The 22,245-nt window shown below is 49.6% G+C and overlaps 1 protein-coding gene across 1 annotated transcript in view; it reads left to right on the plus strand.

The window, feature by feature from the left end:
* The window catches only part of Dpysl5 (dihydropyrimidinase like 5), an 83,011-nt gene extending 65,221 nt beyond the window's left edge, over positions 1-17,790 (plus strand). Inside the window, exons 6-13 of the mRNA XM_005371336.2 lie at positions 447-491; positions 2,264-2,339; positions 3,411-3,567; positions 7,244-7,385; positions 9,686-9,828; positions 10,645-10,852; positions 12,799-12,967; positions 14,593-17,790. Of these exons, the coding sequence (XP_005371393.1) occupies positions 447-491; positions 2,264-2,339; positions 3,411-3,567; positions 7,244-7,385; positions 9,686-9,828; positions 10,645-10,852; positions 12,799-12,967; positions 14,593-14,678 (1,026 nt within the window). The 3' untranslated portion in view covers positions 14,679-17,790. The remainder of the gene's footprint in view (positions 1-446; positions 492-2,263; positions 2,340-3,410; positions 3,568-7,243; positions 7,386-9,685; positions 9,829-10,644; positions 10,853-12,798; positions 12,968-14,592) is intronic.
* The last annotated feature ends 4,455 nt before the right edge of the window (positions 17,791-22,245 follow it).

The following is a 22,245-nucleotide window of genomic DNA, read 5'->3' on the forward strand; positions in this document are numbered from 1 at the left end:
GGGCAGACTGGCCATCCAGAAAACATCTGGCAGTATCTAGATGGACCTGGGTCTGTGCCGGGGCAGACTGGCCATCCAGAAAACATCTGACAGTTATCACTTTGTGTATGGGGGGAGGGGTGCAGCAGTACATTGTGGCCATTAGAGGCTAACTCTGTTGGTCCCAAGCAACAATTTCATGTCACCTGGCTTACCCAGCAAGCACCTTTCTAAGCCCTGAGTGGTTTCCACCAGGGTACATCTGGTATCCTAAATCCTGGTACTCTCTTTCCGTGGAAGTCCTAGTGGTTGGGGTCTGGTGCCCCAGCCAGTCCTTGTGGGTGCAGCCAGCCCCTCTGCTGTGTCAGCTGCTCCAGCACTCTCCCCGCAGAGAGCTCTCAGGCAGGTGCAGCTGGCTTGAAGGAGGTGGTGAAGGCCCGTTCCTTATTGTCCCTTGTTGTTAACAGCTGGAAGCTGAAGCCACTCACCGTGTCATCACCATTGCAAACAGGGTAAGTAGTCCCCCATCCTCCACACTGGGGCCATGGTGTGAAACGCGTTCTTGTCTGGAGGCCAGTGCCACAAGCGGCTCTCAGGACCACAGCTGAATAGATGGACATTAGTCTCCAAGTTCTGGTGTGCATCCTGCCTGCCCCAGTGCTCCGCCCCACCCCTTTGAGCTGATGAAGGGCTGAAGCTGCCGAAGCTGAGATTGCTCGAGTATAAATGGCTTAGGCAGTTATCATTTAACCCTATGCTCCTGGGCCTTTGTTTTCCCCGCTGCTTTCCCAGGTTCGGTTCAGGAAAAGCCCTTAACAAAGCACTGGCAGAGCGTGGTGGGAACCAGCTAGAGATGGCACCAGAATCCCGAACTTTGCTCTTAACTATTAAATGTGGGCTTTTAACCACATGCCTATCATGCCCCCCTCTGATCTCCTCCCTCATTATCTGAAATCGGGATGATGGCATCACTTACTCTGGAGAGTTCTTTGTGCCTGGGAAGGACCATCCTTTTCTGCAGAATGTCGCTAAAGGGTTTGATTTGCTCAGATAATCTGAACCACCGGCTCTAGAAGGTTAGATTTCCAGTGGTGTGGTTCCTGGATGGCAGAGTCAGCACCATGGGTCTGAATTACAAGCTCTCGAGCTCCAGAGAGACCCAGCCAATCAGAAACTGGCATGCTGTGTTGAAAGTTTGTCTTCCCCCAACCTCATGATTCTAATGAGGGCTCCTGCTTGGGACCTTCCCCTCTGGCCAGGGCTACCCAGAAGGATGTAAATGCTGAAGTGTGGTCTTAGGATTGTATGGGAACAGGGAGGCTGTATATCACCAGCCCTAGGATTGATCAGCTCACACCAGGTATCTCAAAACCCCTGACTCCTAACTTGATAACCAGTAAAGGCACAGAATGGCATCTTGGAAGGTTTCCTGTTAGCTCTTGGACCTTGTTCTGTTGCCATGACAACAGTTATCTTACCAAATACTTCCAGATGGACACCCAGTCCACAATAAGGAAGGGTCTGACCAACCATCAGCCCCTTGGTTCTTAGTGCAAGTGTGCCCAAAGAAATTAGGCTGTGGGCTTTGTTTGCACAGTTCTGTAGAATAGCTGGTGCATCTGACAGTCCAGATATTTACAAGACCAGTTATGTTCAACCCAGACTCTGAGCCTGGTGTTTCTCCCGAGTACATTCTGTCCGTCGATAAAGCAACCTTCAGACTGCTGGCATCGGAATGTCAGGTTTAGGATATGACTGTTTCTGGGTCATCACGTTTGTGAACAGAAAAAATGAAACAGGAAGGGGGCTGGAGAGATGGCTCAGTGGTTAAGAGCATCACCTGCTCTTCCAAAGGTTCTGAGTTCAATTCCCAGCAACCACATGGTGGCTCACAACCATCCGTAATGAGGTCTGGTGCCCTCTTCTGGCCTGCAGACATACACACAGACAGAATATTGTATACATAATAAATAAATAAAATGTTTTTAAAAAATGAAACAGGAAAAAAAATCATGAGATCAGAGAAAATCTGAGGTTTAGACTCATCCTCTGCCACCTGAGGTCACCCCCCAGGTTGGTGGTCCCTGATGATGGCCTCCATCTACAGCCTCTTGTGTACTCAGCTCACCAGCCCTGCATCCCGAGCGTAAACTACCATCTAGTCACGAGTAACGAGTGACACACAGGGATGCATGTCAGTGCAGGACTGAGAGAAGGGTGGTCTGGGGGTGTGGCAGCTTTACAGGAGCAGGTAATGCTACTTCCTGCTGTCTCTTGCCTTTAGACTCACTGTCCCATCTACCTGGTCAATGTGTCCAGCATCTCTGCTGGTGATGTGATTGCAGCTGCTAAGATGCAAGGTGAGTCTTTGTACCTCGTGCCGTGGGATCAGAGGACAGGGTTCCTCAGCTCACATTCTGCCAGGCTTGGCTGCTGAGACCAGGCTTAGCCTGCCCTACCCATTTCTTCATGATTGTCTGCCTCAGAGTGCCCTGAGCTAGCCTGGGCTCAGTACATTAGAACTTTCTCCTCTCGCGTGTTTGCCCAGCAGCTTTTCCAGAAATGTCTGTTACCTGGACCGGGTCAAGTAAAATTAAAGTCTTAAACTGAGTCATTAATTGATGTCTTTTTGGTCCGGTATATTGAACTAACAGTTACCTTGGCAACTAATAAAATGCTAGACCAATGCCAGTGGGCATGTCGGGAGTGGGGGCAGGGCAGGAGTCGAGAGTGGGGCCATGGTGGAAGTCACTGGTAAAATAACAGTGCGTGGGCTCAACTTCTTTTTCTCACTCCCTTGAGCCCTGTGTCTGACCCTCGAGGGGCCTTCATGTGACTCCCAGTGCAGACCCCCTGGTAGTACTGAAGCTTGTGGCCTGGGGCACTGGTAAGGGGTCCTGATAACAGGAGAAACAAAGCTAAGCTAGAACCCTGTGGGTGTAAGCCAGAGGCATGGGTGCCACAGCCTTCATTGTGATGATCTGGACCCCCACACTCTGCCTGTTCTTCAGCTGAGGGCCCCTGAGGGATTCCAGCTGGACTGTTGGCCCAGCCTGCTGGATGGACCCCTCCCTCTTCTGACTTCCCGACTTCCGAGTCTGTTGTGGATTCCACCCCAGCAGCTCCCAGAGCTGTCACATCCCCTGCCTGCCCAGAGAACAGCCTGGATTGCCCACTAGGCCTGGCAGTACATGCATGCCTCACTATGCCCCTGCCTCACTCCTCACAGCTATGTGTACACAGCCAGGCCATACTAGACTTCTCGAAATTCTCCTCTATGCTCCTGGCCTCCGGATCCATGTCCCTCTCTGCCCAGTCTCTGGGCCTGAGGAAACGGGGGCAAGCCTTTTCCTATTTGCTGTTAGCCTCTTCACCTGTGTAGTGCGATGTGCTGTCCTACCACCTCGTGATGCTTTCCACTCTCCTTCCAGGGAAAGTGGTGCTGGCTGAGACCACCAACGCGCATGCCACACTCACAGGCTTGCACTACTACCACCAGGACTGGTCCCATGCAGCTGCCTACGTCACGGTGCCTCCTCTGAGACTGGACACCAACACCTCCACCTACCTCATGAGCCTGCTGGCCAAGTAAGGCATTGGAGCCAACAGCACTCCACGCAGGGGCTATAGGTCTTTAAGGTGATGCCCTCCAACTCTAGAAATCAAACCTGACCAGGGTTTGGTTCTGTTGGGCCCTTGGGGTGATTTTGCTTGAACCTCTTCCTCCAGAGCCCAGCTGTCCCTTGCTATCCTGTTGAGCATCTCTGACAACTTCATTTGGAGTGAGAGCATTGACCAGCATTTCAGATGCCATTGACACCTCATTCTGAAGCCCAGGGGGGAGCTGGGGACATAGGTCCTCTTTTTACATGTATGGTCCTCTCTCTTCCTGAATGCATTAGTTACTGAGGGATCAATTTGTAAGAGAAGAAGGCTTGTTTTAACTCCTTCCCAGAGCTAAGTCCTCCATGAAGGCTTGGGAGCAGCTGCGGGGACTCCGCACCTAAGTGGATCAAGAGACAGAGTAGAGAAATGCAGATAGCTACCTGGATTTCTTTCCTTTTACTCAGCCCAGACCCTCAGCCCTTGGGATGGTACAGCCTGTGTTCTTCCTCCGTCAGTTAGTCCTTTCTAGGAAAGCCCTCGTCCACACACCCAAAGGCGTACCTCCCTAGCACCCTGGCAGCTCTTAATTCAGTCTAGTTGGCGTGGAAATAAGCCATACTTACCTTCACCTCTCCCTGTTGTTGCCTCAGTTTCTCTCCTATATGTTCCTTCCTCTGCCTGTGCATTCCTTCCCACCTCTCTCCATCCCTGTTACACCCTCTACCAACCTCCATTCTAAATCCCCTCCCTATCTAACGCTCAACCCCAACCTGAAGAAAAGAGTCCAAGGAACATTCTGGACTTGGCAAGGCACAATCATGAAAATGTTGGTTTTGTTTCTGGGACAGCTTACAGCTTCTTTGTTCTCTGCTAGTGACATTCTGGGAAGAAATATTATCTTCTCTTACCTTTGGCTATTAAAGTCCTGTTTAGCTTAAAGTCGGCTCCTTGACCAGCTCCCCTAGCTCTCTCTGTTCATACTGGGGCAGATGGAGGAGGAAGAAAGACGGGATTATCTTCTCCATGCCCAGGCATGGTTTTTAACCTTCCAGCACCAGCAAGGGCCCTCGTGAGGTCACTTACCCCAGGCCATTTTCTACAGTAGTCATGGGGCTTAACTATCCCTTTGGTGGAAGAGCAGGCTAGACCACCTGTGTCTCACCCAGAGCTTGGCTGTAGGCTAACCTAATAGGTCAGTGTACCAAAGAACCTCTCAGCCCCTGGAAGAGAAGTCTGCCTTCTGGTCCTGATGCGAAGTTTAGGTTTCTGGAGAGGGCAAGAGGCACACATAACTGAACTATACTAGTCAAGGTGTGGTCTTGTCCATCATTGACCCGTCTTACTGTAGCTCCAATCTCTCTTTAAAGATAGTCTGGCAGGTTGTCAGATCTGGGAGGAATCTCTTTGCAGAGACAAGTTTTTCCACTTCCTCACCAAGCTTCTGTCTCTTCTCTCAACATGAAGGTTTCTGTTGAAACTGCTTTCCTGGGGTCATTGTTCAAGAGTCTGACAGCCAAGTGGAGGTGCCCAAGTGACCCAGTAAATAAAGTGGGGAGCCACTGTAGAAGGCATCTGGTGGCAACTTTGGGGCTCTGAATGCCTGCATGCACAGATGGTGCACCCACATACACGCAAATATGCACAACACTCATATATACGTATTAAAAAACACTATAATAAAGACTTGGTTCAACGTCAGAGAGTCCTTTGAAATGTTCCACTTGCTATAAGCAAATTTGCCAAAGGAACAAAAGCACAGTAAACATCCAGTCCATCCATACTCAAATAGACAGGAAAAGGAAGCATTGGTCATTGAATAATTTTTAATAAAGCCTGTTTTCCATTTACTTTAATTATTTAAATTTTCATGTAAGAATTATGATTTCATATGGTAGAGAAATAGTTCTAGTTCCTTTTTAATCAGTGCACATTGTAAATGTGTGCTATTTTATAGGATTCAGGGCAAAATTTTAACTATTCATAAGAATTTATGATTACTATAATTTTCTCCTATAACATGTTACTGGTATAATTCATGCAGTGCAGAATGCTGGCTGGAAACCCAGGCGTCAGTTCCCTTTTTTAAGTCTGGTTTCCTGAGCAAGTGAGATACCTCAGCCGGTGAAAGGCCATTGCCACCAAACCTGACAACTTGAGTTTAATCCCCAGAACCCATGTGTTAGAAGGAAAATTGTCCTTTGTTCTCCATGCTCATGCAGTGGTAAACATGTGTGCATGCATGTGTGTGCGTGTGTGCGCACACACACACACAAATAAATAGGTAAGTGAGAAATAAATTATAATTTTACCATCATTAATTCACACTTGCTGAGTGGTACCTGCTTCTGAAGAAGATAGGTGTTCAGTTAAAGGTGGAAGTTGAGCCTGAGTTTCAGGGTTCCTGACCTGTAATGTGTTATACTGTGTTGGTCTCTCCCCTGGTCTAAGCCTCATCTGGATATCTGGGGGTCTCTGAGAAGAGAGTAAATCCTGAGACATTCTCATTTCTCATGGCTTCTGTAGGTGCAGAGGGTGTGGGGAGCCTCGGGGGTTCTAGAACACTCCTGCTCTCCGGAAGTCTCTTCCTGTCTCTGGAACCCTGACTGAGGTCAGCCCTCTTACCCAAAGAGCTTAGTCATCTTGCTGTGGACTTGCCAGGAACATTAGTCTTTGGCAAGAGCCTTAACTGATGGGCCTGCCAGCTCCCGGGAGAGACAGCCCTCCATGGAGCCTGACTGGCAACTGTCCGGTAGCCTCAAAATCTGCCCCCATACCCCATCACACCCTGCTCTGTGTCCAGAGCCCCTTCAGAGTGGGTGTCCCCTGTAGCTCATGTACTTATCTACAAAGAATGTGAGAGCCTTGGGGTCTCTACTGGGCACTCCCAGCAATGTCCCTGGTTCCGCATGATCTCCTTGCTGCAGCCAGGTCCTTCCTAGGGTTGCTTTGCCTTAGTGGCAGAAGCATTTTCATAGCTGAGGCTTCTAGTCTAGAAATCTCCCTCTTTGGCGGACAGCATGCTGCAGCACGCCTCCCTCACCTCCCTTCCCAGTTCTGTATCTGCCTGAGGTCCTGGTTAAGCCTTAGGTACTCATAGCCCTCACCGTGTGAAGACTTTGTCGTGGATGACATTGGTGACAATGTCTTCAGCTTCTAGATGGTGGCTTGTTAAGTCTTGGCACCCTTTCTCCTGAATGCTTTGACTCCCAGTCACTTAGCAAGGTTAGCACTGAACTTGGAAAAGCTTTGTCAAACACTTGTTGTGTGTGTCTTGCCAGGACAGTATGGGGCAGGCGAGCTGGTGGTAACAAGCTGGCGCGTGAGTCCTGGACATGAAGCCCACCTCTGCCATCTCACCCCAGCTAAGCCCTAAATGGTGGGCAAGTTGTTCTCCATCTGCTATTTTACCAGTCACCAACCCAAGGGTTGGAGTCTCCTGGAACATGCCCTGTGCATATGCCAATTCTGTGGATAGATAAAGTGTTCATTTAAAGGAAAGAAACAAACCGTTAGAGGTCACCCAGCAAGTAAGCAGCAGGGTCAGGTTGGAAATGCATTCTCTGGGTTCCCAAGCCCAGGCTTTCCCCCTCAGCTTGTTCCCCACCCACTGGGAGATTGGCCTCCTGTCCCCTCACTTGTCACTTCTCCCTCTCTCCAGCGACACTCTGAACATTGTGGCATCAGATCACCGGCCATTCACCACGAAGCAGAAAGCCATGGGCAAGGAAGACTTCACCAAGATCCCACATGGTGTGAGCAGCGTGCAGGATCGAATGAGCGTGATCTGGGAAAGGGGCGTGGTAGGTGTCTGCAGCCTTGCCCACTCATCAGGGTGTGTTAGTCAGGGTCTTCTAGAGGAACGGGACTGATAGAACATAAAGGGGATCTCTAAGAGTGGCTTGCAGGCTGGTCCAACAATGACTGTCCCCAACAGAAAGCCCAGGAATCCAATAGTCGTTCATCCATGGGGCTGGTCCCTGATCCCTGGTATATGTTGGAATCCCAGCGAAGCCGGCTCTAATATCAGTGAAAGACTCTCTCAGCAGCAGTGTGTATGAACTTGCCAGCAGGAGTGAGGATGAGCAGGCAAAGAGAAAAAAAGCTCCCTTCTTCCAAGTCCGTGTGTGTGTGTGTGTGTGTGTGTGTGTGTGTGTGTGTTTGCTTTTAGAAAGTGTGGCCCAGATTTAGGGTGGGCCTTCTAACCTCAAATGATCCAATCAAGAATAATCCCTCACAGTCATGCCTAGCTGCCTGAGTTTCAGCTAATTCCAGTCAAGCTGACCACCAAGAATAGCCTTCGCAGGAGAGCTGGCCCAGTCACGGCTCCTGTGGTACCCAGTAGCAAGGCAAGAGGTTGGTAGTATCCATAGATGGCGGAGGTCAGGCTTAGCTAGCATAGCATCAGCTCACACATGCGAGGGGCGGAAAGGCTCGCCCCATTACATCAGAAAGTGATAGGACCTGTTAACGAAACATGACAGTTTAGAAGAGTTTGGGGGGAAATCCATGCAGTTGGAGCTTTAGCATTTTGGTTTACTTCTTCCTACTTCAGCACATGTACTGGGTTTTTCCTGTTGGTTTCTGAGGCAGGATCTCACTGTGTAGACAGGTTTGGCCTTGACTGTTTGGAGGTCTTCCTGCTTCATCCTCCCAAGTGGCAGGATTTTAGACGTAAGCCACGGTGCCTAGCTAGATACATTATTTTAGTAACTGGATTCATTTTTCCCCTACATATTTTAAGTCCTTTTGAGTGTCTTCCTAGAACTCTACAAAGCTGTGGGCTTTTTAAAAAGGTGGAATTTGGTACTTGTGATCTAACTTAGCTCTTCATACACACTAGGCTGGAGTTCCACCGCTGCCTACATCGCAAAGCTCAAAACGTCTTTTTTAAATTGCTATGTAATGCTCCTTTCAATGGAAATGCTGTATTTAATTCTTCTTTCTTTTCACACTTCAAATGCCACTATGGAGCAGTCCTTGCTTATGAATGTGACCATTTCCAATTACTTCCTTAGGAGAGATTTCTAGAAGGGGATTTTTGGGCCAAGAGATACAAATATGAAGTTCTGGGTCTATTTTGTCTAACTGAATTTCAGAAAGATAGGGGCTGGGATTTCATCTGAATGCCACCTATTCTGCCCATGGAGAGTAAGTAGTTTTTGGTCTTGGTCTGTCACTGTTACTCTCAACACTCAGTATACGCTCAAAGAGATTTGAAGTCCTAAAAACAGCCTCCTGCTCAGGGCAGGGCTGCGACTTAGCTCGGGGCATTGTCCCTGGAGGAGAGAGACACGGCTATCTGCGGCAGAGCAGGCAGCTCTTTCAGAACCCAGAATACACTTCAGCCTCTCCCAGCCATCTCCAGTTTCAGGTGGTCCACAGTCCACAAAACAGTGGGAAATTCTAAAAATAACTCATAGTTTGTGGAAGTTGTTTGTTTGAGACAGGGTTTCACACTGTACTCCCGGATGGTCTGGAACTCATTTTGTAATCCAGACTGGCCTTAAACTCACAAGAGTCCTACCTTAGCTTTCCCAGAACTAAAATTACTGACATGAGCTACCACATCCCATACTGTAAGTATTAAATCATTTTTGTTACAGTATATTGTTAAATTATTCTATTAGTTTTTGTTAGCTTCCTGCGGTGCCTAACTTTTGAGTTAATTTGGTTGTAGGTGAGCATGTATATGAAGTAAGTTTACTCTGAATCGGGCTCAGTTCTCTGTAGTTTCAGGCGTCCTATGTGGGCCTTGGGACAATACCAGCAAACAAGGAGACATAAGCTTTTGCACACGAAGGGAAGCTCCTTAGTCATCCCAAGTGGGCACATGTGTGGACCTTATCTAGGGGGTGCATTTGCCCCAGGCAGGCAGCCTTTGGCACAAGTCACCAGCGTGGCTGAGTGAGGGATGAAGGGGCAAGCAGGGTCTCAAGCTCTGCCCAGTGCCTCGTATTAGGACCGTGCCTATAGCACTGTTTGCCTTAGGACCACAGCTGTGGCCCTCTGAACTAAAAGACCACAGGCTGGTTAGCAAGTGCCTGGGAAGGAAGCCATACGTCCAGATCCAGGCTGATCTGACACATTTGCCACATTCCAGGTTGGAGGAAAGATGGATGAGAACCGCTTCGTAGCTGTCACCAGTTCCAATGCAGCCAAGATTCTCAACCTGTATCCTCGCAAGGGCCGCATCATCCCTGGAGCCGATGCCGACGTGGTGGTGTGGGACCCAGAAGCCACAAAGTAAAGCTTGCCGCTAGTCTCCTGGGCCTGGGGGGACTGTATTCCAGAACAGCAAAGGCGAATGACCTTTGCAGCATTTCCAGGGTAGAGGAATGTGATGGTGACATGCCTCCCATGTGACTGCCTACCTCCCTTGCTCATGTATACCCATTCCTTTGTACACCCATGTCCAGTGTCTCTGTCCCTGCTTCTAAGGGACCAGACAGATGGGAAAAACACACACTAGTTTTTGATTTTTTTTGGAGACAGGATTTTTCTGTGTAGCTTTGGAGCCTGCCCTGAAACTCATTCTGTAGACTAGATAGGCCTCAAGCTCACAGAGATCCACCTGTCTCTGCCTCCTAAGTGCTGGGATTAGAGGCGTGCGCCGCCACTGACAGGCCTACACTTCTTATGTACAAAAGCCTTAATTTTTTTTTTGCATTGATTCTCTAAAGGCTCTGTGTCCAAATATGTCTCCATTCTTAGATGCTAAGGGTAAAGATTTCAACACAAGAATTGTGAGGGGAGGGCTGGAGAGATGGCTCAGAGGTTAAGAGCACTGACTGTTCTTCCAGAGGTCCTGAGTTCAATTCCCAGCAACCGCATGGTGGCTCACAATCATCTGTAATGGGATCTGGTGCCCTCTTCTGGCCTGCAGGCACACATGCAGACTGAACACTGTATACATAATAAAGAAAGAATTGCGAGGGGTGGAATTAAGCCCCATCAGACAGCTCTGGGTACCATTCCTTCCTACCAGGCAGCATCTCGTGGCATCAAGCTATACTCTCTTTACCAGTACTCTGATCTTGTTCCCCCCTCATCTCCCACCAGGACCATCTCAGCCAGCACCCAGGTGCAGGGTGGAGACTTCAATTTGTATGAGAACATGCGCTGCCATGGCGTGCCGCTGGTCACCATCAGCCGGGGACGCGTCGTGTATGAGAATGGCGTCTTCATGTGCGCAGAGGGCACTGGCAAGTTCTGTCCCCTGCGGTCTTTCCCAGACATTGTCTATAAGAAGCTGGTGCAGAGAGAGAAGGTAAGATGGGGTGGGACGAGGTCAAGGCCCCTGTTGGGGAACATGTTCACTTTTCTCCATTAACTCTCAGATACTGTCATGTTCTAGGTTACTTCTGCATCAGTGCGACCCGAATGCCTTAAGAGAGGAAAGGGTTAACTGAGCTCATGATTTCAGAAGCTTTAATGTGACCCTGGTACAGTTCATGATAATAGGAGTGTGTGAGACAGTGGTTCTCAACCTGTGGGCCGCGACCCCCACAGGGGCCATGTATCAGATACTGACATTACCATTCATAACAGTAGAAAAATTACAGTTATGAAGTAGCAATTAAATAATTTTATAGTTGGGAGTCACACCACAACATAAGGAACTGTATTAAAGGGTCACAGCAATTGGCTTTTGGGAACCTGCTCCCATGCTGGATTACCTTGCCCAGCCTTGACACAGGGGAGGAGCTCAGTCCTGCCTCCCCTTGAGTGTCTGCCGGGAGGCCTGCCCCTTTCTGAAGTGGAGAGGGGGAGGGGAAGGAGAGGAGAATAGGTGGAAAGGGGTGGGAGACTGCCGTCAGTATGTTAAATAAATGAAAATGTTATTTAAATAAAATATTAAAAAATGTAAAAAGGGGTCGCAGCATTGGGCAGGCTGGGAACCACTGGTGCAGTGGCTGATGGTTCGTGTGCAGCAGGCAGGGAAGAAGCCGGAAGTCAGAACCAGAGGCCGGCTGGTAGCCTTCAGAGTGACCCCAGTGACCTGCTTCTGCCAGCCAAGTCCCGTCTCCTAGAGAATTCCATTCAGACAAGCCCTAACACAGCATTTCCTCTGGATACTGTCTGTCACCATCTGTCCAGGACCCTATGTGGCAGAGACAAAAGGGATAGTGGAGTTGGAAAATTCTGGTTTCCACGTCCCATTTTGCATAGATCTATTATTTCATTACTATTATTAATGTGTGGTTTGTATGTGTATGTATGTATACACAGGTGAGGAAGGGTACCCATGGACGCCAGAGGGTTCAGATGCCCCTGGAGCTAGAGTTGCTGGTGATTATGAGAATTGAACTCAGGGCCTCTGCAGGAGCAGCACACACTTTAAACCTCTGAGCCACCTCTGCAGTCTCAGTAGACAAAATGTAAACAGGCAAGCAGAGCAGGAGGGAGGCTGGTGGGTGTGTCTGTGGCCAGTGAGCTCCTCCCATACACAGGCTGATTGCTCTGTTCCTGGCCCCTCTTGCTAATGCCAAGGATGCCTTGTGCAAGCACAGAAATCCCCTGTGCCTGTCGTTTCTCTCAATTAGACTGGGCAGGCAGCATGCAAAAGCGCAATTGAGGCTCCCTCCCAAAGGATACAGTGCTCCCATCTCTGCCGCTATTGCTGCTGCTCCCTTGACCACCTGAACCTCCTCCAACACACTTCCTCCCTGTCACCGTAGTACTTTTAATATAGTGAGTCACCATCACGGACCTAGGCCAGGACAGCTCTAAGTGACAGAGCTGAGGCCGGAGCCTTGGTGGCCTGATTTGTGCAGTACAGCTCCTAACCCTTTATTTAGTATTGCTTCCGGCAATGTTCCATGGCTACACCAACTCTGTCTAGCCCAAGTTTTCTCTGGGTTGTCAGACCATGCTGAAAGGTCTGCCTGTTGGGAGCCTGGCCTTGTCAGGACACTGCCAGGATGTTCACTGTGGAGGATTTCCTCAGCTGTCTCTCTGGAAAACTCCCCTGGAAGGATCCCACCCAAGCAGAGAGCAGAGACTGAGGCACTTTCTGCACATGCACATTTATGCGTGCATGCATACGCTCATCCTACGTAGAAGCTAGGAAAGCATTACTTCAGCACTTGGAACTACAGAAACTAGAAGCCTGTCACCCGTGTGTCTTGGGTCCTGTGGGTCCTAGCAGATGTCGGTGGAGGAGGTTGCAGCTGTGTGCTTGGCCTTGACATTCCTGTCTTTTCTCTTCACCAGACCTTAAAAGTGAGGGCAGTGGACCGCACTCCCTACCTAGGGGACGTCGCTGTTGTTGTCCACCCTGGGAAAAAAGAGATGGGAACGCCACTGGCAGACACTCCCACACGGCCAGTCACCAGGCACGGGGGCATGCGGGACCTTCATGAATCCAGCTTCAGCCTTTCCGGTAAGGACGAGGATGTGGAAGGTGCTGGCAGATGCCGGCAGGCAGGAGAGAGGCCTGGGCAGTAAACTGCAGCCTGTAGGTCCTTTGTAGAGCCACGAGGACAGGGTCTGTCCCCAGGTGCTCAGCTTTGTGTTCTTAGAAGAGCAGCTTATGCCAGGAACCTGTGGTTCCCACAGGAGGTGCTAGTGGCCTGTGGGGAGGTGACCTCCAAAAACACACTCTCAAAGGGCTACTCACTGCCACAAACAGTGGGACATGAATGCTAGGTGCTGTTTCTTGTGCACTGTCCGAACACACTGAAGCTCTGTCAGTGTGGGATGTGTGGCTTCTCAGGGTCTCCCAAGCACACCACAGCCTACAACAACTGACCCCACATGAAGTGGTAAGACCCTGAGCCTCTGGGGCCTCACTAGTCGGTTGCCTCTTCTGCCCCAGTCCAAGAGCCATGACTGGACAGTGGCTCCTTCGGACAAAGTAGACATCAAGTTGCCTGTCATCTCTCTTCCAGCCCCAAGTCTTAATCTGCTGGAGGTGGGGATCACTGAATAGTGCCCCACTGTGATCTCTGGGGCCCTAGACCCATCTTTCTGAGTCTTAGATTTCCAGAGGCAGGGCCTTTGGAGTATGGGTCATTCATTTTCCAAAATAGTTACCAGTTTCCTGTTTCAGAGTCTGGTCTATTCATTGAGTATAACTGGGGGTTTCTCTCCTGCCCGCCAGTTCCCGGATAAGCACTCAGAGGCTTTGTATTAATTACAAACTGTTTGTTTCAATTACGACTTAAATGAACCCATTTCTATTATTCTACATTTTACTACGAGGCTTGTGACTTCTTAACCTCACATCTTGCTTCTCCAGCGGCTGCTGGCGTCTCCCTGACTCCGCCCTTCTTCTCCCTGTGTCTGTTTGGATTTCCCCCGCTTGGCTCTGTTCTGCCTGGCTATTGGCCAAATCAGCGTCTTTATTAACCAATGGAAATATAACCTATTCACAACATATAGAGGGGAATCCCACATCAACTAAGACCTGTGTGTGAAGGTCTGTGTGACCGCTGGCTGATCCCTTGGTCTAACAGCACAAATATTGCTGTCCATGTGAGTGAGTGGAGAAGCTCCTAAAGTAGCTCCGAGTCAGGAAAACCTGGGTTCACACCCCTACTGCTGTAAAATGTGATACCCTGAGCCCGAGGTTTCTCATCCAAATAATGGAATAGTCATGAGGGTTAAATGACTGAATACCTGGGACTTGGGGAGTGGCTCCATCAGTAAAGCAATTTGCCTTGCAAGCGCGAGGACCTGAGTTCAATTCCAAGAAACCATGTTGAAAAGGCAGGCATGGGGCTGGAGAGATAGTTCAGCAGTTAGGAGCGGGTACTGCTCATCCAGCGGACCTGTGTTGAGTTCCCAGTTTCCCAGCACTCAACTACCAGCAAATTCCAGCTCCAGGAAAATCCAACACCTCCTCAGGCACATGCACATACCAATACACAGCCCCAGACCTGCCCTAAAAGAGGTGGACAGCATTCCCTTGAGGGGCGGGAGAGGTCTGAGCCTCAATGGTGACAGGGAGCCTGCTAACCCAGAGAGCTTCTGCGTGGTTGACTTTTCTGGCTTCTTTCCCCGCAGGTTCTCAGATCGATGATCACGTTCCAAAGCGGGCCTCAGCTCGGATCCTTGCGCCCCCTGGAGGCAGGTCGAGCGGTATTTGGTAAAGGCTCTGACCAGCCCCCTCAAGTGAGGATGCTCCACCGCCACCCGCCTGCACACCTTCTGGCCACAGCTGCAGGGGGTGGGAGAGGCTGGGCAGGGCAGCGCTCTGCTGGTGGGGGCTCCAGGAAGCAGAGAGCCCTCCCCTTGTCTGAACGTGTTTCACGGGGCTTTGACCCACCCCTGCCAAGGCACTTTGAGCTGTCCCTCCTGCTCTGCTCCCTCCTTCCTTCCTCGGTCCTGGGGTTTCTCTGGGCCCCAGCGGCCACACTATGCACAGCACCCAAATGCATAGCGCCTGGCCCCGCCCCTCCTCTCACGACAACCACCAGTGCAGGCTCTGGGAAGGCCCGGACTTGAGTGCCCTGGCCTGCTGCCCACCTAGACAGGCGTCCAGAGCACTTTAGCAGATGTGTGTTATAAGAAAGGGCCTTCCCTCCTCATCCCTTAGGTACTATGGTGACAGTTCCCAAGTCAGACAGGTGTTAGCTTCCCAGCCATGCCCGAGATGTCCCATCTTTACTGACTTACCCCTGTGTAGGTACAGTCAGGACACCCTGGTTGTGGCTGTGGTTGGGACACCCTGTGCCCTTTGCCGGCCTCTTTCCACTCCCTACCCACACCCTCTGGGAGCCCCAGACCCCAGATGGGTAGCTGGGTGGGCATGGGGCTGGTGCCAGGCGCGTGTAAATGGTTTTGTTTTGCACGTTTGGTTTGCGCAGTGGTTTGGTTTGACTTGTTTGTGCACCCTGTGGACAATAACGGTGCTTCGTGTCACTAGCGTAGCATAGAATCGGGAGTAGATTTGGTTCTTAGGAGATGCTGCAGTCACCACCAACCAGAAAGTCCAGGGCAGCGGTGGGGACAGGCTGTCCCCCAGCCCCTTTCCCCCAACCCAGGGTCCTGCTACAAGAAGCAGCCCTGGACCATGCCTCCCCTGTCCCACACCCCTACCTCTTACCACCCCCAACTTACTTTTTCTACATTCAAATGTCCTGGATGCTGACCCTGGAAACCTTCAAGCAACAAGGCGGCCCCTCTCTCATCGATTCTCCTGGTCACTCCCAGCACTAACCCCCATGTCCATACCCTCACACCCCTACACATCTTCCTATAAGTTGCCCCTGCTGGACAAGGCCTCGCTACTCCTCCTGTGTGACTAGCAAGAGGCCTCATGCCTGCTGAGAGAGGGGGAGTAGGAGAGGGTTGGCCAGCCACCAGGCGGGGGGCTTCAACATGCAAGCCCTAGCCGGAGAATCGGCTCCACTGTCCAAGTGCTATGGGGTCCTGCACTCAACACCACGCTCTTGTTGGCTGCTGGTTAGGCCCGCCCTGCCTCAGAAGCTCTTTGGGGGTTCTCATAGGGTTCCCAATCTGAGAAGTGACCCGCCTGCCTGCCATTAATAGGCCTCATCATCCCTCCCTCCCCCTTCTTGGGAAACGATCTCACTTTGGCTTGAGCTCCCCAAACCTGCCAGAGGCCTCAGAGATCTTGGTACTCATCCCTGCAGTTTGTACTGCTTTGGGTCCACCAAAGCACTTCCACGCATCCTCTCTCGCTCCTCCTTATGGTGGGGTGCTTACCACTCTCCCCCATCTTACAGATTTTAAAAAAAAATAACCTGAGGCCCCAAAAGTTAAGGCTGGCTGGCTCCAGAAGTGTCCATGACTGACCTGATGGCCTTGGCTGGTCTAACCTAGATGTGGAAAGCGGCTGTGGACTGATACCGGGCCCACCAAGAGTTCCACCAGATAGAACAAATGCTTTCTCCCTGGGGAGAAAAACGCATTCTGCCTTGCTTTGCACACGTCGGTCTTCATTATCTTTATTGTGAGCAGACTACTGTATACTCTCGGTTTGAGCCTGGACTAGAAAAGTGTTGGGAACTTGTGTGTGGCTTTAGTTGCATCCTCATCTTCATTGTCCTCATTTTGGAGCTGAAATGATAACCCGGAGAGCTGAGGAAGCCATGGGAACAGTAGGCAATGATGCTGGAAAAGCCTCATGGGTAGCAAAAGCAGTGATACTGATCCCTGGTACAGTCCTACAGTGGCTGCTGGCTCCTCTCCTCCTTTTTCTCCTTCTCTTCCTTCCTCCGCCTCCTGCTCCTCCTCCTCTTCTTTTTGAGACAAAGTCTTGCCTATGTAGCCTGGCCTTGAACTCAGAGCATCCTGCCTCAGTTTCCCAAGCACTGGAATTCCAGGCACGAGCTACCACACCTAGCTATATATCATCTTTGTCTATTTTTGCCCTTGTTTGGTCATGGGCCTTGGGCAGATGCCAAAGATCCGAGGGATGGTAGGACCAGCGAGGCAGGGCACCTTGCTTGGGCCAGGAAAGCTTTACCTGAGTGCCTCCACCTGAGAAGTGCATGACCTGGCGTGGTGAGAGAGTACGTGTTCAAGGGGCCGCTGTAGGCCTTCCACTTCATCCACCCCCACCCTTGAGTACACCCAAATCCACCCTTCCATAGACTGTGCTCACCCAGGAGCTTCTGGGTGTGAATCGGGAGGCTCGAGGAGCCAAACAAACCATCACACACCCCCACCCCCGTGTCCACTCCCTGCCCCCATCAGAACTCCAGCCAGCCCCATCCCAGGCCCAGTGGCTGCTGGCTGGAACGAAAAGGGTCTCTGGTTGCAATGAATGCAGCTCTCAAACTGGTCTTGTACTTGCTGAATAAATACTGTTGTTCTTGCCTTAGCTGCTCTCTAGGTTTGTGGGGTTAACGCACCCAAAAATTGTGCTACTGTGTGTGTGTGCGTGTGCGTGTGTGTAGTGCTAGGAGCCCACAGTAGGCCTCTTGTCAAGCCAATGCCGTGATAAGGGCATCTCTTATACTGACCCAGAAACCACAGAACCACATGGAAGCCAAACCTCCTCCAGCTGCTGAGGCAGCAAGCACACAGCCTGGGGTCAGAATGGAGCTGTCAGTAACATCCCAGCACCCAAGGGACTTCCTCACTCCTCTGTAATGTCATGGTGCTAAAATCGTGTCAATCCCACGATGACACATAGTCCTATGCTTTGGCCACCGTTTGAGGCAAAAACCAAACAGCCCAACACGTTGTGTTCTGGTGCAGGTTTGTATTAAACTGTAGCTACTTCTCTCTCGGCCTCTGTTGTGTTTATTCAAGAAGTGGCCTGGCAGAAAGCCACCTCTACAGCGGTTATGTGGTGCTTCCGTTGCTAGGAGAACAGCTTTGCTCCATCACTCTGATCCAGTGGCAGCTCACTGGGAGGTCCGGGCAAGGTCTGGAAACATAAAAATAAAAAGTTTAAAAATAAACATTTGTTTTTAAGGGTCATCCTTCTCCCAAGAGCCCAGGATTTCTGATGGTGCAAAAGCAAACATTCGACCAGATTTCCTGGGACGGTTGGCACATTATCTGAACTAAGAAAAAAAAATTAAGGAGATATTAGAAACAGAAAGAAGGGATCTAGACGCCCCCACCCAACCGATGACACTTGTTCTCCTGGCTACCATTTGGAAGCCTACAACCCCATTCTGTTCAGCAGGAGCAGATGGACTGTATTCCCATAAAGACATGACAAAGTCATCCCAAGGCCCCAATGTGTGTTTGAAGGGCCTTTACCTGCTTACTAGCTTTCTAGAGCCTCCCCACCTTTGAGTCTGGCCTCTGGGCCCTCCAAACTCGTTGGGTGTTGGGAGGACTCCTCTGATTAAACCCACACTGAAATGAGTGACGTAGAGGCTATCATTGCAGTACTTGGACTGTTGAGGCAGGTGGATCATGAGTGTGAGGCCAGCCTGGGTCACACATAAGCAGATCCAATCTCAAAGAGTGGGTGTATCATTCATTTTAGTACTGTGGGATACCTTGTGCCAATTTCTTAACCCCCAAAGATGCAACTCTAATGAGGAAATTCTAGATCGTGGTGAAAATCTGCATATCACACTGGGGCGCATAGTTGGTTACCTAACTGCCCCCCAAACTATAGTAAATATATGGGGCTGGGAAGACACAGCCTTTGGTCCTAGCACTCGGGGCAAAGGCAGGCAGAGGCACAGAGTGACACCCAGTCTCAGGAAAGAAAAGGCACTGTCCTGTGTCATCGACTGTTTGCAAGGCACGAAGCATGTGCAGATACAGACTTGGGAAGACCCTGTACACCTTAATACGTGTACAGTTGGGAAAGGACCGCAGGTTTGGACTTGAAAATCGGGCTCAGCCAAGAGAATCTACAATTTGGAGTGACTCCATTCAGTCAGCAGCTGTGCAGCCATCACAGAGATTTCTTAATTTGGGGTTATAGGTTGACTCATGCAGGCACAAGTGACATTAGGAACTGTGGAAGAGGCTCAAGGAAACCCTGGGTCTGAAGAACAAACAGTATGATACCGGTACTAAATGATTTCAAAAAAGACTTTTATTTTATTTTACTTTTTGAGACAGAATTTCACTATGTAGCCCAAACAGATCTGGAACCATGTAGACCAGACTGGCCTTGAACCCAGGGGAATTAAAGACACACACCACCACACCTGGCCATAAGAAGCTTTCCCACAACAGTGCCAACGAACTTAATACATTGTTAAAAGTTTGCTTTAAAAACATCTTGCTCTTCTCTGTGTTCACCTTTAGAGTGTCGTCAGCATCCTGTCTGAGCATTGTTTCCTGGCTACTCACACGGATGCATTGGACATTTTCCTTGAAATGCAAGATGTTCATTTTTTTTTTTATTAGAAGAAAGTGATCCTTTTGAGACGAGAATTTCTGTGCATCTTTCTCATTGGACAGAATGACAACTGGTTATAGCAATTAAAGCCTTCCAAGTCCCTCTGAGAAGACACTCTCTGAAAATCCAAGGTCACCGAACTGAAAACTGTCACAGGCCCCTCTGTGTGCTTTGGTGACACCATCTAGCCAGTGTCTCTCTTGTTGCTGGAATTCGTCACTGTAAACTGGCCTGAGTTTGGTGGATGGATGACCCTGGAGTTCCTCCTGGTCGGCCCCCAGCAGCAACACCAGGCCACATTCCAAGGCACCTGCGGGGCTAACTTCACTAACAGACTTCCCAGGAAAGGCTTTGACCCTTCGTTCCTGAGGGAACCAAAGCTACTGGAAACAACTCCCAAGAGGACCAGGTGTGTTTTGAGTCTCAAGGACAAGATCCTTCAGTGGCAACCCCTTATGGCCCTGCTCCGATGGCAGTGGATCATCTGAAGGAATTCCTGGTGCCCACAAGAGGATCTTCCAGGCCATCATGGGTATAGTAGGATGAGTTGCTATGTGGGGGCTGCTGATGTTTATTCGGTGTTCAGCAGGTCTCTGTGAGCAAACCATCTGCCTGGTAGTGTCTTCCTTCGGAAGGCTTTGTAATTCCTCCTTAATGGCTGCACTGTGGCCATGAAACTCCCAGAAATGGTACCACAGACGATGAGAGAAGGCTGCGCCTTCCGTTTGTAATCCTGTTCTTCATATACAGCATGTTCATCTGGCGTCATGGTCATGAGAACGAGTATCCCAATTCCAGTCACTGGGCAAAGCCAATACTTTGGGGGTCACACTTGTTCACCTGGTGTGGGCGAAGTGGGGCTCCCTTCTGGACCCTTGGACTGAAGTTGCTCATTTAGCCCAGTGCCTCTCAGTCAGGGCCAGTTTTGTCCTCCAGGAGAAACGAGTAGGTGATATTTGGACATTCTTTTGGCTGTTACAACTTAGGGGTCTGGGACCTTCTGGGATATTGGGGATACCACTCCAGGACACTGCTGAGCATCCTACTCAGGAGGCACTCAGGGCAGCCATCACAATAAGGAATTGTCCAACCCAAAATATCAACAGCACCAAGCTGGAGAAAACTCTATTCTAGCTTAGTGATGATATGAGATCATTGCTTTAGAAAACTGCATGAGGAAATTTAAGAAGGAGGAACAGCCAGATGGTGGTGGCACACACCTTTAATTCCAGCTCTTGGGAGGCAGAGGTAGGTGGATCTCTGTAAGTTCAAGGCCAGCTTGGTCTACAAGAGCTAGTTCCAGGACAGGCTCCAAAGCTACAGAGAAACCCTGTCTTGAAAAAGCAAAAACAAAAAAGAAAAAGAAAGAAAAGGGGAAAAAAAGGAGGCAAAGCTAAATTTATGGTACAACTGTATGGCAAGGCATTCTATTCAAAAATCATCGTGTACAGCGCTGGACCATAGCATCCCAGTAGCAGTCAGAAGCAGAACCCCAAGGGGTCTTAGCATGTTCTTTCCCATGACTCTACCTGTTAATCCTCTGCCACCAAGATCAGGAGCCATACTGTACGAGGTTCTGCTTGACCACTGAGGTGCTTCAGGGAACAGAAGGCTCTGCATGCAGATCCGAATGGGGTTCTAAATGCAGAGGTAACATGGCCATATTGATTCCAGAACCATCGCATTTATAGACTTTGTTTTGTTTTGTTTTGGGGTTTTTTGTTTGTCATATTCTGAAAATGGATCCTCAGATTCTGTATAATACCCATCAGAATTCCATCTTTAAAAAGATGTCTGGTTTTGAAATTTATGTGAAACCACAAAGGATTTGGAAGAGTAAACTAAGGAAAATCTTAAAGGAACTGGTGAAATTGTCTGTCATTAACCCACTCGTAAAGATGGAGCCCCCAGTGACCTAAATGCCTTTCAAAGGCCTTTATTCTTCCACATCAACCTTGCCACACTGAGGACTGAGCTTCCAACACAACAGCCTTTGCGAGGTACACTCAGACCACAGCAAGCACACACCCAACATGGCAGGAGGGAAGATATCCTAAAGACACACATCCCCTCAACTGTTGAGTACTGAGACAATGAGCTCTAAAAGAATTGGCATTTCCCAGGATTCTAGGGAACGAAATCCTGAGACCTTGACACCAGTCAGAGGGGAGCTCGTCTCCTGGAACAAGACTGCACAGTACGCTGATGGATCACGACAGACTGAGAGCCAGCAGAAGTCCATGATGGGGTCAGTGATGGGCGGGACCACATCCTGACTAGAAATACCCAGTGATGTGCACCATGTACCCTCTATTTAAACCTCATGTCAGAACTCCAGATGTGGATTTAGAGCACCACTGGGCCTCCTTACTTGTTCTTCTCAGTATGAATGCACTGAATAAATCTTTTTCTGCTCGTTACTATTACCCACCTGTTGGTGGCTTGGCCTTGCTTGTTAGAGCTGCCAGGGTCCAGGCTCTGACCCTAAAAACTTCAGTAGCAGTATCAAGACATTCAGTAGAGAAAAACAGTATTCTCCATAAATTGTGCTTAGACAACTGGATATCCACATGCAAAAGAATTGAGATTGGAATTTTGCCTTACAATATGCAAAACTCAACCAAAATAGATAAAATATTTAAATCTAAGAGCTAAAATTATAAAACTTTTAGGAAAAAGCATAGTGATAAATCTTTATGGCTTTGACTTAGTATCAGATCCCTACATATGATAGGGAAAGCACACATTTAATTTCAGTGGACTCTGAAAATTTATATGTCAAGTGAGGCTCTCCTTCCCCCACCCCCCCCACACACACACACACACGAGAGAGAGAGAGAGAGAGAGAGAGAGAGAGAGAGAGAGAGAGA

The sequence above is a fragment of the Microtus ochrogaster genome, unplaced genomic scaffold, assembly GCF_000317375.1.
Source record: "Microtus ochrogaster isolate Prairie Vole_2 unplaced genomic scaffold, MicOch1.0 UNK106, whole genome shotgun sequence".
Taxonomy (NCBI): Eukaryota; Metazoa; Chordata; class Mammalia; order Rodentia; family Cricetidae; genus Microtus; species Microtus ochrogaster.